The sequence below is a fragment of the Watersipora subatra genome, chromosome 9 (assembly GCF_963576615.1).
Source record: "Watersipora subatra chromosome 9, tzWatSuba1.1, whole genome shotgun sequence".
Taxonomy (NCBI): domain Eukaryota; kingdom Metazoa; phylum Bryozoa; class Gymnolaemata; order Cheilostomatida; family Watersiporidae; genus Watersipora; species Watersipora subatra.
The window spans coordinates 26,913,890-26,929,526 of record NC_088716.1 but is presented as its reverse complement, the minus strand read 5'-3'; the positions used below and the strand labels follow the sequence as shown (position 1 = coordinate 26,929,526).

At 36.0% G+C, this 15,637-nt stretch overlaps 1 protein-coding gene across 1 annotated transcript; it reads right to left on the bottom strand.

The window, feature by feature from the left end:
• Positions 1-212: 212 nt before the first annotated feature.
• LOC137403622 (quinone oxidoreductase-like protein 1) lies at positions 213-13,562 on the bottom strand. Its single transcript, XM_068089598.1, has 9 exons — positions 13,454-13,562; positions 13,151-13,234; positions 11,514-11,706; positions 8,655-8,836; positions 8,473-8,536; positions 6,815-6,913; positions 4,983-5,101; positions 2,365-2,516; positions 213-1,065 (listed from the first exon to the last, which is right to left on the bottom strand). Exons 1-9 carry the CDS (start codon positions 13,505-13,507, stop codon positions 966-968), a joined length of 1,047 nt encoding a protein of 348 aa, XP_067945699.1. The 5' UTR covers positions 13,508-13,562; the 3' UTR covers positions 213-965.
• Positions 13,563-15,637: the final 2,075 nt, after the last annotated feature.

Genomic DNA, 15,637 nt, shown 5'->3' with positions numbered 1-15,637 from the left:
CTTAATAAATAGCATTTGCTTGGAAAAAAGGATCATTTTAGATACGACTCCGACAAGATTTCTAAAGGGCACAGGAGTTGTGAGAGTTATCTTATCATGGTTGTCACAAGCTTACCAGGACCCAACTGTGCCAGCATCATACTGTGATTCACTAATTGTTACAAATATTTGTTAAACAGATTACATTTTTGGACGCTTCACTCAATATCCTCCAACAGCACCAAAAGGTTGAAATCAGTCACATGAAATAAGATATAATATGAATAAGATAGTATAATAATATGAATAAGATAGTAATGGTTTCAAACAGACACAACGGAAAACAAAATGGACCGCATAAAAGCTGATTAAGAATTGAAAATCCCAACAAAAGAGGAATATATACACTAAAGTGAATCTAACCCATTTCTAGTGTACGTCAAGCAGAGTAACATCACTTATCTATCACCCACCACTCGGCCTTTACATATTACAAATAGTTTGTTAAAATTTGGTTAGTATATATTTTATAGAATACATTTGTTTTAATGCTTCGTATACAATTACTTCAAGTATTTATTGTTGATGTTTTGGACTCCGAAACAAATTTAGATGAATTCAAACAAAACAAACATACAAAGGTTTATATTTAAATTAAACAGTTTTCTAAGACAAAGTTTGACACTATTAACTTTTTTACAAATTCCCAAACAGTTAATTATTGGAATATAGATCAATATATAAATGAATAAAGATTTTGGAGACGTGTGTCAACCATAGGCTTGGGTTGACATTGATCTATTTGTAATCGACTATAAATTAACATGCACTATTAAAATAAAATTTACAACAATTGTAATTTAAGCTATTTTACTCAGCAGTTGGTGGTTTCAAAAAAATTTGATTCATGACTAGAAAAATAAATGTATTTAATTCATACATGCACTACATTACTATCAATGAGTGGCTGGACAGCGATAGGCGGACTAGTTCATATACATAACCGTGCTGCCAATTTGGCGCTTTGGTAGCGATGATAGGACAGTCTCGGCATCAGAGAACTGGACAGTCCGAGACACGTGGGGTCTGAAGAAAACAACTCATGAGTATAAAAAGATTCCAAAGGATGTAAATAAGTTATGGTAACGACAGCAAACCTATAGTTTGCTTACTAAAAGATTACGTAATAAATTTTTGTACCTGTTCTGCACAGTATTATCGCGAGAACAACATTATACATTTGAAAATACGGAATTGTCTTTTCTCTCATGATCGCCACAAGGAGTAAGCAACTCCTTTAGGTTAGATAGTAACCTAAACCTATGGAAATGCTGAATCAAGCAGTAGTTATTAGAAGCATATAGCATCTAGCTGACTTAGCAAACAGATTACGCCTTTCTTGAAATAATTAAAACTTGAAATATCCTGCTCAAACCATGATGGCATATTCAGACATTCATGACAAGTTCAAGGGATGTGTAAAGCAATGATAAAATTAAAATCGAATGCTGTGAGGATCCAAAGAAACGTGTGCGGGTCAATCATTGCTAATAAAAGCTATGTCTGTCTATGTGTCAAAGGCTACGGTTTAAAATGGTGAAAAATCACCGCCTCATACTGGATTCGAACTACCAGCGTTCAGCTTAGTAGCCCCGACTCGATGGCATCGGAGACTCGGAGTTGTAGCTGCAGACACCTGCCACTACCCACACCTCCAAGGCTCAATAAAAACACATGACCACAAACTATTGGTTGGCTGCTGATTTCTCTGATATAACAAACCACATAAATGTTATTTTGGTGCCTAAATACCAAATCAAGCAAAGAAATCCAACAGGAAATTTAAAACATGTCAGAAAATTCACATGATTACTGATGAAATGATTTTTATCATTATTGAGAGTGTTCTACATTCAAATGATAAATCTGCAACGAAAAAACGTTTTGATGAATTTTGTTTACAAATATCAGGCAGCAAGCTAAGTTCATAGACTGTGTAGAAGGTACCTAACACAAGAAATAAGATTGAAAAAAACATAATGAAGCTATGCTAGCACATTCAACTATAACAGTCACTCTACTGAAATGTTAGTTACAATCATCTACATGTTCAGTTTCTAATGAGCTGTAAATAGACAAACTCCAATGACTGTATTTTAATTAGATTCATTCAAACCATTTGTTGCGCACTTTAAACACAATGTCTAATTTTTGTATCGAGATGCATGCAGTAACGACATAGATCTGGTTACCTGATTGTTCAAAGGCCATACAGAAGGTCCTATCAAGCAAGTTAACAAACAAACTCGGACAACTGCTCAGGAGTTTCTACAATGTTATTGGCCTTCAGCATGAAGAAATAGAAAATATTATATAAATACAAACCTAATAATGCCAGCGGCTAGTTTATCCATTATATCAGTAAGTATGTGGAGATAAACCCCTCGCTGAGCTGTAGACAAACTCCAGCTCTGCTCAAACAGGAAGCAAACAGATGCATTGCGCATGTGCAGCTTAAGTGAATCAGGTGGGTCCAACTGCAAACAGCCAACCAATCACATATGTTTATCCAGAGAATTGGCCAATAGATATCACTGCCAAATTACTGATGAATAGTGCTGAGTAATAGAGTCATCTATTTGATAAGAACCTCTAACAAGCCAGCTGTTTGATGATGAATACCAATTTGATAGTTTAATTTTAGCATTTAAGGTGGATGACATATGGCAGGATATTTAATTGTGTGTAAGATGCTGCCGAGACTGGCAGCATATTAAAAAAATCTGACAAACTTCTACATGCTAAGTTACCTTGTTCCAAGATTGATTTCGCAGGCTAAAACCATCATACATGTATGTTGGAGCAAATAGGAATACATCGTATTGTGTTTAATTCATTTCAGTTTAAAAGCCTTACAGGTAATTGAGGTAATTATGCATAGCATTGGTAAAATAACATTGGTGTGTGCGTGTGTATGGCGTGTGTGTGTGTGGGGTGCGTGTGTGGCGTGCGTGTGTGGCGTGCGTGGCGTGCGTGGGGTGCGTGTGTGGCGTGCGTGTGTGGCGTACGTGTGTGGCGTGCGTGTGTGGCGTGCGTGGCGTGTGTGGAGTGAATGTGTGGCGAGCGAGCGTGTGTGTATGCATGCACGACATGCAATTTCACATGTTTTGTCCGATTACATCCAAACTTCACACACGCATATACTTTATGTCATCCACCAGGTTGCCGAATATATTTGGTTTCAAAACTCTATTTGTTTCCTGTGAACGAGCCTCTTAAAGACCCACCTGCTGACTATTTAATTTATAATGAAAGTGATCTCAAGCAGCGCCAAGATAGTTATTATTTAGTTATTATAAAAATAATTTTACTATCACCTACTATACATACGCCTCTCTATTACCATCAACATACAAGGAGTGAATGACTCACTTCATTGAGCAGTTTTCAAGTAAAACTTTAAGTAGTTTTACTAGTAGCACTATTGTTCTCTCACATGACAAACATATTGTCTGTTTAAATGAAAATAATTTGTAGAGTGAAGAGGAAACATTATTTTGTACACTTATAACCTAGCATATGTTGAAAGGAGAAAGTTGATGCTGCAAGTTCCCGTCAAAAAGATTTTAGTGATATTTCTCATTTCATATTGATGTCAAACGAAAGCATATCAAACATGTTTTAGTCACTAGTGGTCAATCCAAAGCCGAAACTGAAGTTGCAAACACTACTACTAGGAGTAACTACTATTAGGACTCACTACTACTAGGAGTCACTACTACTAGGAGTCACTATTACTAAGAGTCACTCCTACTAGGAGTCAAACAAACACTACTAAGAGTCAAACACTACTAAGAGTCAAACACTACTAAGAGTCAAACACTACTAAGAGTCAAACACTACTACTAGGAGCCAAACACTACTAGGAGTAATGTTCGTATAAAGTGAAAGACTAGCATTAGATAACTTGAAGATGTTATTGAAGAGTTGCAAGCTATTGCTAGAAAACCGTAGAGTATTATTTAAAATGTAAAAACTAAGATTACCATAAAAACACCAAAACAAAAGTGAAGGCTCAGCAATGGGTGGGTTCAGAGAAAAAGTGATGATCAAATTAAACTCTAATCCTATAAATGCTCTAATCCAGCCTAGATAAAGTCTAAACTAACTTAACTTATATATTTGATTTATTTTACTTTTTTTTAAATTCTACCAAAATTAATTCAAAAACTTAACTAACTTTTTAAATTTTATTATAATTCTGTTTTAATTTTAAAATTTGAAGTTCTAATTTTTAAAATTAAAAACTAAAAATTCGATTTTAAAACTTTTTATCCAATTTTAATCTTCACTTTCACTTACGAAGCTGCAAACTTCAAAAGTCGTATGCTGGAAATCACAAGATTTTCTCAGTTTGTTCATGATTTGTTAAAAAGATTGTATGTGGAGATGATTCTAATATAAGTGAAATCTACCAGAAACCGCTAAATATCTGGCCATTAAGTACTGTTTGCATTCATTTGCCAGAGGAATTTAAGGAAAGATTTATAAAATATATACTAAATGGTGTGAAGCTATATATATAAATCTCAAAGTTTGTGTGTCTGTCTGTGTGTAGTTCGGTTTGTCCAACTATAGATATTAAAATTTAGGAATGAAGAACCCGTATCGCAGAAAATTTCATTTTAGAACCTCCCTTTCGCCAGGCAAATACCTTACCAATTGAGCTACACCACATTGATGGATTCATTGGGCAAAATATGTCACTATGTGGGTAAACGTATGCTACTACTCTCCGCTATAGCACAACGTAATTTTATGCTTGCTCTCACAGCTCTTATTAGGAACCTTACTCAATTAGCTATTGGCAATGTGCCAGGCTAATGGCAAGTGGCAGGCAACTACATTAACTCTCACTGTTTATTAGCAGATTTTTAATACCCGTGCAACGCCGGCATTCCCCTAGTCATGTACATTTACACCGGTGTTAAAGCCATAGCTACCTGCAAATTGGGTTGAGAGGTTATCCATTTGCCGTTTACCGCCAAACAGGATATTACATCATGCTTAGAGGGCCGCCCTGGAACTTGCGTTTCATGGTCTTCTTCAGCAAACATGTTCACTGTAACATGATTAGATCTACAGTAGCCTTTGAGTAACAAACACAGCAAATCTCTCCGTAACCTAACAAACTCCACATCACTACAGTAATACTTCAACTTACGAGTGCTCCAACGTACAAAAAACTTGAGATACGAGCCAGCTTTTAAGCAAGTTTTAGCACTAACATACGAGCCATGTTTGAGATACGAGCACGTGAGTCAGTTGCCAAGTATGCCGGCGGTGTTTTATGAGAACAGCATCCCTCTGTATTTTTCAACTGCTCAGGTTATACTTTTGTACCGAGTTTTTGTGTGGGGTTTATAGTGCAGAATTGTGTAAATTAAAAGTACTCTGCGTTGACCAAAAGTTTGCCAATAAAATGAAAGGTAAAGCAAAAAAAAAGTGAATGATAACAGTTGATATTAAACGGAAAACTATTGAAAAATATGTGAAATGTGTATGCGTGATTGAGCTAGCTCAGCAATATGACAGAAATCCATCCACAATTATCAAACAGGATTATCAAAGGATCATATTCAGGGCTTTTAGTTCGCAAAAGGACAAACCATAGTTTCTAAGCGGCGCAGCGATCTTCACTGCTGATGGAGAGACTGCTCAGGCATTGGCTAAAAGATAAAAAATTGGCAAACGATGCTATGTAAAAAGGCCGGTGCGATCTATCAAAACTATAAAAATAGACATTCGGACAAGTTGGCTAGTGGTCGTGCATTAACCTTTTGTGTTGACACCTGTGTTCGCCCTAATCGCAACATGTTGCAAGGGCGACAAAGGCAAACATCCTTAGATAGGTTTATTTTAAAACGGCCGGCTAGTTGGAAAAGCGAAAAAAAAGAGAAATTAGCTAACCAGCGAGAAACTTCAAACTACGAACGCCGAAGAAACTTTAATTACGTTAAGTTAAAAATAAAAGTTTGCTTTTATGTTTGCCTTAAGTTTGTCTTGTAAGACATCGATAAAATCCAAATTTATCAAAGTCAACTGTTGTAATAAAGGATAACTTATATCTCCCTCCCTGGCAAATGCTAGCGGTAGCTGCTATTGTATGTATTTAACTTTACATTTTAATTAATCACATTTCCTTGCATTATTTTTTAATAGTTGCTTTTTGAAAACATGTGGTAAATTAGGACAATAATCAATATGTTCTTTCTGTTACAATATCTTGTTTTGAGTGTTTTATTTGCATTTTTTAAAGTATGGAAACCAATCAATATATATTTAGTGGTTCTATATATAAATAAATTGCAACAACATGCGAGTAAATTGACATACGAGCTCACTTTCGGAACGCATTAAGCTCGTAAGTCGAAGTATGACTGTATTTCGTAACACAAGTTATCACTTTTTGCTGGAGATAGATTAAATTATCCAAATAAGATTGTGGAACTATTAAACTATTTCCAAACATTTTAAATACATACCAAAGTGCAAAACGTTTTCATTTAACTTAAAAAATAATTTTAATGGTTGACTAAACGCCACAAGACCCATATGGCAGCTAAAATGAAAAAGCTTTTTGTAAAATACAGGGATATCAGAAACTGCCTTATGCCAAAAGGCAAATCTTTGTTCTGGGCACTTTGAACTCACTGCCAAGCTAAAATTGAGTTGACGGCCTCCACTCATTAGTTCACCTTTTGACAATGACCAAACTAAGGTTGTTTTTATAAGTACAAATATCAAGGTTCACATACATGTAGATACCACTTACCACCATCATCTATGATAGCATTAGCTCCTAAAGACCCTGTCTCCTCCATCACAATTGAAACTAAAGAGGAATTTTTGGATCCTAAGTCTATAACTTGAGCTGCAAAGAGAAAGAGGTAATAATTTGTAAGTGAAGTCTCTTCTACAACAGGAGCCGTGTCCATCAGTCACAACAGTTAGGAAAAAGATTTCGTTGTATGGGATTCAAACCTGTGACCCTTGGCTTTCTCCCACAAAACTACCACCTGCCCAATCCTTCACAGGCCAGGATTTAACAATTACAGTGCATTATAGTTATTCTATGTGCTAATTTAGATCAAGTTCCAAAATGATCATTTATTGATAGTTTCCTATTGCAAACATGACAATCTCTCACAGCACACTAGAAGGCCAGGGCACCAATAAACATAATTTATATAGATTGTACATATGTCTCCAAGTTTGTGTGTCTGTGTGCATGTCTGTGTATGTCCAGCTATAGCTATTAAAATCTTGGAATTTAAAATTCCGCATTATGATGGATTTGAACTCAAAGAGATTACAGAGATTACAACCGCAAGTAATAAAACCACACGCTATACTACTGAGCTATACAAGGCATAATGATCAAGGGCACTATCATATACCGTATAGCCTATGTACACGCTAAATGACATATTATTTGAAACTCTATAAATTCTATAGGCTGTGAAAAACGATGCTTTTTCGTGTTGTCTTGAACTTCTACTTTTGGTTTTTCGTAAGGTTCAATTGCTATATCCGCGGTCAAGGCAAATTCTTTTCACGCAGAAAATTGTATTATCTCCGTAGAAAGAGCCTTGACATTCTCTCTCTGTTTGGTCAGACAAAGACAGTACGATATCTCATTTTTACATTTGTACCAATATAGAGAGGTACCAGTATCGTCGTATTCAAAGTTTTGATAGATAGTTTCTGCTGGAACAGTAACATTTTTTATACCCACACTTCTATGCACAAATTGTTATTATTACCTCAACATATTCAGTTTGTGTTAATTGTATCATTATCAAATCATTTTTTATTGTAATTGTAGCAAAACAGGCTTAATTCAGCTATTACTTGCTAATTATTTCACATTTACATTTAAACACTTTTATAGTTGTTTTATTTTGCTTCTTAATTTATTTGACCTGTAGAAAACATTTTCCTCATAATATGAAGATTGAAAGTTACAGTTGTTTGACAAAATTTGAAAACCTTTACAGCTGTTTAATTTGTCCCTAATTTATTCAAACTGAAAAAAACACTTTTCTCATGATATGAAGCTTGAAAGTTAGAATGGTAAATGTTGTTATTTGTTAAATACAAACATATTTTCTGTGCAAAAACTTTTATTACCCGGGCAATGCCAGGCATTCATCTAGTATCTGGATATATACATGTATGACACTTACATATATCCGGATAGATGGATAGATACATGTATGACACTCACCAACATCTGGATATATACATGTATGACACTCACATATATCTGGATATATATATACATATATATATATATATATGTATGACACTCACACTTATCTGGATATATACATGTATGACACTCACCAACATCTGGATATATACATGTATGACACTCACAGATATCTGGATAGATACATGTATGACGCTCACCAATATCTGAATACTCACCAATATCTGGATGATTTTTTTCTAGAAATCTTCGTTCATCATCACCACAAACAGTTGCAATAACCTAGAGGGCAGTAACAGAGTAACATAATAAAACTAAGGCTAGTAGGACCTAAACCATGAATAAACGTATTATATGAAATGCTTATAAAAAGGAAGACAAATCCCTCGAGTTACTGTACCTTAGCTCGCCATGACAAAGCAAGCTGAATAGCAATGAGGCCGTTAGCACTCGCCCCTGACACGATGAGCACTGTGGTAGATGGAGAGATGCGTGTCTGGTACATCATGGCCGTATAGGCTCGCACCGCAGGACCTATACAAGCTGCTGCATCTGTCTGACTCCTTGCTGATGGTACTTTGACTAGAGAGAAAACTTTCTGATAAAGAAGGTTTGAACTCAAGGACTGACCAATAGTCCAGCCATGATTTTATTTTCCATTCTGTTTAAACCAATCAATATATATAAATCTCAGTGTCTGTCTGCCATTCGTCTGAAACCAAAAACCCACTTCACACCGAAGTTCAACTCAGAACCCCCAGGTTTGCAGACAGGCGAGCTAACCCACTACACGACACGCTGCCCTTGACATATTATAGGATATTAGGGCACATAATCATGTATGGCTTGCAAAAATACTAGCACGCTTCAAGTTCATGATTGCGTTAAAGATTATCACATTATCACGCCTACGGTAATGCAAGCTGGCTTCAGACAAAAGACACGACTCTTATTATAGTAATTTACTAGCTTAAGTTACTCAAGTCCATTGGGCAACCATTTTATTATCGTGCAACGCTGGGCATTCATGCAGTCTTTAATATAATAAAGGCAGTGTCCATCCGCCTGCCCAAAGCCACACTGAAAACGTGACGAAAAAAAATTACCTTTCATGGGAATCGAACCCGGGGCATCAGATTTAAAAGATAAGAACTCAGAAGCCGAAATGATGCGCCGGATATATGCAAATATGACACATACTGGATACATATATGTATGGCATCTAATCTCCTACTAATCTACTACCATCTAATCTAATACTGATTATTCATGACGATCTCTCATAATGCACAGGACAGGCCAGTGTACTAGTGTAAATAAACTGGAGAAGTTGAGATGATGCGCAGCAGACTTGGTATCGCAAACTTTATTTTTAAAGTAGATATTTTTAACGTTGACTGCATTTTGACAAGACAGCACCTCCTTTACAGCGACACATAGGTCTAGTTTAAGCATTAGGGGTGCCAGCGGTAGTAACATCTATGGTTTTATCTTTTTTGTCAAACCTCTGCTTCCTGTGAACCAGCAAGGTTCCAAATTACTATCCAAACTGATAGTGGTAAAACAGGTTCTGTCCTGAAAACTACACCAATTCAAGCATTCAGAGACAAGTTTATATCATTTTTGCAGCACAGCCTCTGTTTGGCCACTTACTCAAAGTTACTCCTAGTTAGATTTCCTTATTTAGTATAAGAAATCATTAAAAACACTGAAAAGAAATAACAGAAAAGACATCTAAAAACTCAGTCAAGTTGTTTTATGATTCAGGCTATTTATGTAGTTTTCAAAAAGGACTGGATACAAAAAGGACTAGATACAAAAAGGACTGGATACAAAAAGGACTGGATACAAAAAGGACTGGATACAAAAAGGACTGGATACAAAAAGGACTGGATACAAAAAGGACTGGATACAAAAAGGACTGGATACAAAAAGGACTGGATACAAAAAGGACTGGATACAAAAAGGACTGGATACAAAAAGGACTGGATACAAAAAGGACTGGATACAAAAAGGACTGGATACAAAAAGGACTGGATACAAAAAGGACTGGATACAAAAAGGACTGGATACAAAAAGGACTGGATACAAAAAGGACTGGATACAAAAAGGACTGGATACAAAAAGGACTGGATACAAAAAGGACTGGATACAAAAAGGACTGGATACAAAAAGGACTGGATACAAAAAGGACTGGATACAAAAAGGACTGGATACAAAAAGGACTGGATACAAAAAGGACTGGATACAAAAAGGACTGGATACAAAAAGGACTGGATACAAAAAGGACTGGATACAAAAAGGACTGGATACAAAAAGGACTGGATACAAAAAGGACTGGATACAAAAAGGACTGGATACAAAAAGGACTGGATACAAAAAGGATCCAATATGTAAATGCACCAAGTACTAACAGACTTGGAGAGTACAAGAAGATAATACACATCACAAAAAACCATTCAGACAATAGAGGTCCAAACACACTAGGTGATTTTATCGCGTGCATCATGAGCGCAGAGAATCGCTGGCGTGCGCCTAAACACACTTGAGCGATTCACCAGCAAACGATGACATTGGCACACTCATAAAATGCCAATAAAATTCCGTATCATTAGTTTCTTCGTAGTTGTTAATAAATTTTGGTGAGTCAATCTGGCGCCGTGTAGGCAACGACGTAAACAACTCAGGCTCTTGTTATTGGGCCTATCTCACTTTCAGAATTGTACACTACAAAAAGACATAAAAAATGGTTCTCGTATTTTTAACAGTGATATTTTTATGATTCTTATAGATAGTTTACTTTATAGTAGTTTTTTATATCTAATACATTAAATATTTACCATTCTTAAGATGGTCAACCTGCGCAACGATTGACTCCAAATGTGAGTTTTCAAATGGTTTTTTTTGTAATTTTGGTGTTGTGTCGTGCAGGACTGGTAGTGCTTTTATTGAATTTATGAGCAATTCAGTGTTCGTTCTGATGATGTTTTAATCGTAACAAAATAGCAAAATGTTGCTGCTGTACGTTGGTGAACATTGACAAGAAATAATTACCCGCCATGAAAATGCATTCTGGGAAAAACCAACCAATCGAAATGCATCAGTTGTGATAAAGTTGTGATAGAGAATGTCTAGCGTTATAGCTCTGCATGAGCTCGCTGAGCGAGTTCTAGCGCAGATTAGCGCCACGCAGCACGATATCGCACTAAATATCGCCTTGTGTGTTTTCACCTTGAGACTATGCATGTCATCTATTTACCAATGTCCAGTTGATGTACATCGCACGTGTCAGCACAAGCAGAGAATGGTGACAGAAGAGAGATAATGCCTGTGACAACATCTCCTACAGCAACAGAAGTTACAGCTGATCCAACTTCTGCCACCTGCCCACTGAAGTCGGTGCAGGCTGGAAAGGTGAAACCCTCCTCACCGGCACCCAGAAACTTGATAACCTGTCAGAGTTAATGACCTTATGGATATTAGCTAGAGTTTAGAGATGCTGCTGGTAATTAGTATCTACCATTGATATTAGTGACTAGTACTATGGCTAGTGATCAATATTTAGTACTACCGTTAGTGACCAGTGTCTAGTACTATAGCTAGTAACTATTGCTCAGCCCTATAATTAGTGACCAGCGCTAACTGAAAAATTTTTGTTTGCAAAAAACAAGTGCAACCATACAATGAAGTTGATAGTTACACCAGCTTCTACTACAGATTGATAATGACAGTACAATTACGCTTTCAAGTGTCCCAAAATATGCAGTCAGAAACATCATAAAAAACTACAGCTAAATGACAGTCACAGCTGAAAAACAACAATACAGTCAAACCTCAACTTATGATCACCTTAACATCTAATATACAGTCAAACTTCAACTTATGATCACCTTAACATCTAATATACAGTCAAACCTCAACTTATGATCCCCTTAACATCCAATATACAGTCAAACCTCAACTTATGATCACCTTAACATCTAATCTACAGTCAAACTTCAACTTTTGATCACCTTAACATCTAATATACAGTCAAACCTCAACTTATGATCACCTTAACATCTAATATACAGTCAAACCTCAACTTATGATCACCTTAACATCTAATATACAGTCAAACCTCAACTTATGATCACCTTAACATCTAATATACAGTCAAACCTCAACTTATGATCACTTCAACGTATGGATTTCTTGACACGTGACATAAAATTTGAGGAAATCTCCACCTCGACGTACAAAGTTATTTCCAAATATGATGTCAAAAGTTTGTTAAAGCATTGCAATTTCATAAATCACCACATACATACAGAACAGCGCTTTAAAACTTTCTCAGTTTAACATCGGACATATGAGACCAGCGTGAGTGGTAGTAGTGGTGCAAAAAAAAACACTTTTTTAGAATTATAGCTAATAATAATAACAAATAAAAAGAGTGTCGGTCAATCCCTTAAAAATAATCTCTAATCCTTTCTACTAGTTACTATGAGAATGAAAGGGATGTAAAAAGAGGAAGCCTGCATAGGTGAATGATGAACAGCTAGCCATAGTTCTACTAAATTAAAAAGACTGATCTATGTTAGATGAGAGCTCCATATCACTACCTATACCTTCGCCTATCTCCTGTGTCACTAAGACTACAACTCTGCTCACCTGTCTTGACGTAAAGAAAAATGACAATACAAACCTCTTTTTAACGATTATTACTTAAAAAAATTAAATGAAATACAACTATACAGCAAATACTTGTAAAAGTATTTGCTACAACAAACCAATCTAAACATAAAAAGCTACTACCAAAACTAATGAACTTCCAATGTGGGGGTTTGGCTGGACGTACGACTTCATTGGTAGAAATTCAGCTAGAAGAAAACAGAGATGCTGAGTAACACGAACCTCAGAATTATGTTGTTTTGTACTGGCAGCAGCCACTTTCACTCTGACTGATTGTGCCTCCAACTCTCCTTCCTTCTCATTTATCTAAACAATCAGGAAATGAGACAGAGTGAAATATGCAATGCCCCGGCACATAGTTATATTATTAGATGAACTCGGTCTATCAGATGAACTCAAAGTGACGGTGTTTCACCTAAATAGAAAACTACTTCCAGAATTTTGACAAATAATTGTATAATTTTTTTATTCACTTGAATTATCAAGAAACAAAACACCATGGATGACATATAGATTTCAACTTACTGTAAAATATGTCACTTCTCCACCCTCTAATTTTCCTTTCACACTCCTCATCATTCTGATAGAACAGACTTTCCTATCAACTCAGGTTTGATCTATAATAAAATATATCAACCTGCATTTTTGTCCCTGTACTCTATCTATATTACATCCAATATTATGTGGAAATATGACTGTCCTGTGTTTCTGTATAAAATTAGCAATAAAACTGTTTGGCTGTTGACACTTTTGAGAAAGTTGAGTTGAAAACAACAGAATATTCTAACATCAACTTAGACTCTGTAGACATTGATATAATTAGAAAACCCTTCCCACATTAATATAATTAGCAAACCCTTCCCACATTGATATAATTAGGGAACCCTTTCCCACATTGATACAATTAGGGAACCCTTTCTCACATTGATATAATTAGGAAACCCTTCCCAACATTGATATAATTAGCAAACCCTTCCCAACAATGATATAATTAGAAAACCCTTTCCCTCATTGGTACGATTAGGATACCTTTTTCCCCATTGATATGATTAGGAAACCCTTTCCCACATTGATATGATTAGGAAACCCTTCCCAACAATGATATAATTAGAAAACCCTTTCCCCCATTGATATGATTAAGAAACCCTTTTCCCCGTTGATATGATTAGGAAACCCTTTCCAACATTGATATGCATGAATGGCTAGGTTTCAGGTAATGTGTCATACATGTAGAAGTAAATGTGCAGTAGATCATTGGTGGAAATTCGCAATAGGATAGTTGCACTAAATGTCTATTATGCATTAGAAAGTTGTCATGCACTGCAAAACTACTGCATACTGTACTGTGATGATGCAGTGAAATTCTAATGCATATACAAACCCTAACTGATAAATACAACCCTAATTCTTACTGCTTGTAAACACATACCATGTATTTACATGTATTAAGAGTTAGCGTTGTGATGCATTAGAACTAAAATCACATAGGGCCTATTTTGCACAAAGCACTCACAATAGTCTATTGACAACTTTCAAAAGTATTCTAGCATGAGTGCACCTACGTCAATAAGCAAATCGTTATAGGTATAGAGCACCAATTATATATGATATAGCTGTGCCAAAATCAGTGATGATCGGAATATCTGACAGCTCAAATATTTGAAACAAATCCATTTGTAGCGATTTGTGTGTGCTGTTGTATGGAGATACTGCGAAAACAAGATACCAACAGGGAATGTAGCCAGATCACAGGATAAACATATATATAATACCTACAGGCCGCAAGACCCCTAAAAGAAATCAAATGATTCGATAATTGGAAACGTCAAAAAAATTATGAACTTCAGAATTGGAAAAAATCAATCATAGAAACTGCGTCAACACCAGATGGAGAACATGCTAAAGGGAAGTCGAAGCAATTAAACCTATCAACCACCATCATCAAAAAGCCACCAGAGAAAAATTAGAGACGAGTCAAATGAATGAGTCACATATAGATATACCACTCCTGTCAAACATGACCTAAATACCATGAGTAAGTCACGAGCTCCACCCTACATGTCACCATCATGTGCACCAACTGAAAACTTACGCAAACAAGATATCTTCACATGCCTGACAGAAAACATTGAACCTTAACACTCAACCTACACACACAGGCTAACCATCCCACATGCCAGACATCTATTAAAAAGAGAACAGCTCCAATGACTCAGCTTCTCTATCTTAATCTCTAACTCCATCTTTCTCTCTTCCTGAGGAGCACCTTGGACGCTCTCCCGTCTGCCTGCTGAGGAGCATATCTCTCGTCCCTGCCTATGGAGCCTCATTCTTCTTCATCAGTTGAGACCGTTCGAGTAAGGGTGTAACTTTTATTAGCTATTTTAATCTCTTGTCATTAATATTATTGTTAAGAATTTTGTTAGTTGTGTATTTTAATTGTTGAACTTACAGAATAAAGAATCAACTTGTGCTGGTAAATATCAGTATTGCTTACATCAGCTTAACACCTTTACTTGTACCTGAACCAGTAATAATCAAATAGTTCCCATAAGCTAAGCAAAAGTGCACAAACTAAACATAGTTAAGATAGAATAATATGACAAGCAATTTCAATACTGATGTTGTGCGTAGATTTGGATTAGTTATGCATAACATAATTTCTCCAATACTACACATAACAGTGCGATTTGAAAACAAATTACCCGG

What these genes read in the sequence shown, in the direction of transcription:
- LOC137403622 (XM_068089598.1), bottom strand. Translation starts at nt 13,507, where the DNA reads ATGATGAGGAGTGTGAAAGGAAAATTAGAGGGTGGAGAAGTGACATAT. An exon ending in GAGAAGTGACATATTTTACA is followed by an intron (nt 13,235 to 13,453) that starts GTAAGTTGAAAT and finishes CTGATTGTTTAG; the next exon opens with ATAAATGAGAAGGAAGGAGA. An exon ending in TGTACATCAACTGGACATTG is followed by an intron (nt 8,837 to 11,513) that starts GTAAATAGATGA and finishes TTTTCTCTCTAG; the next exon opens with TCAAAGTACCATCAGCAAGG.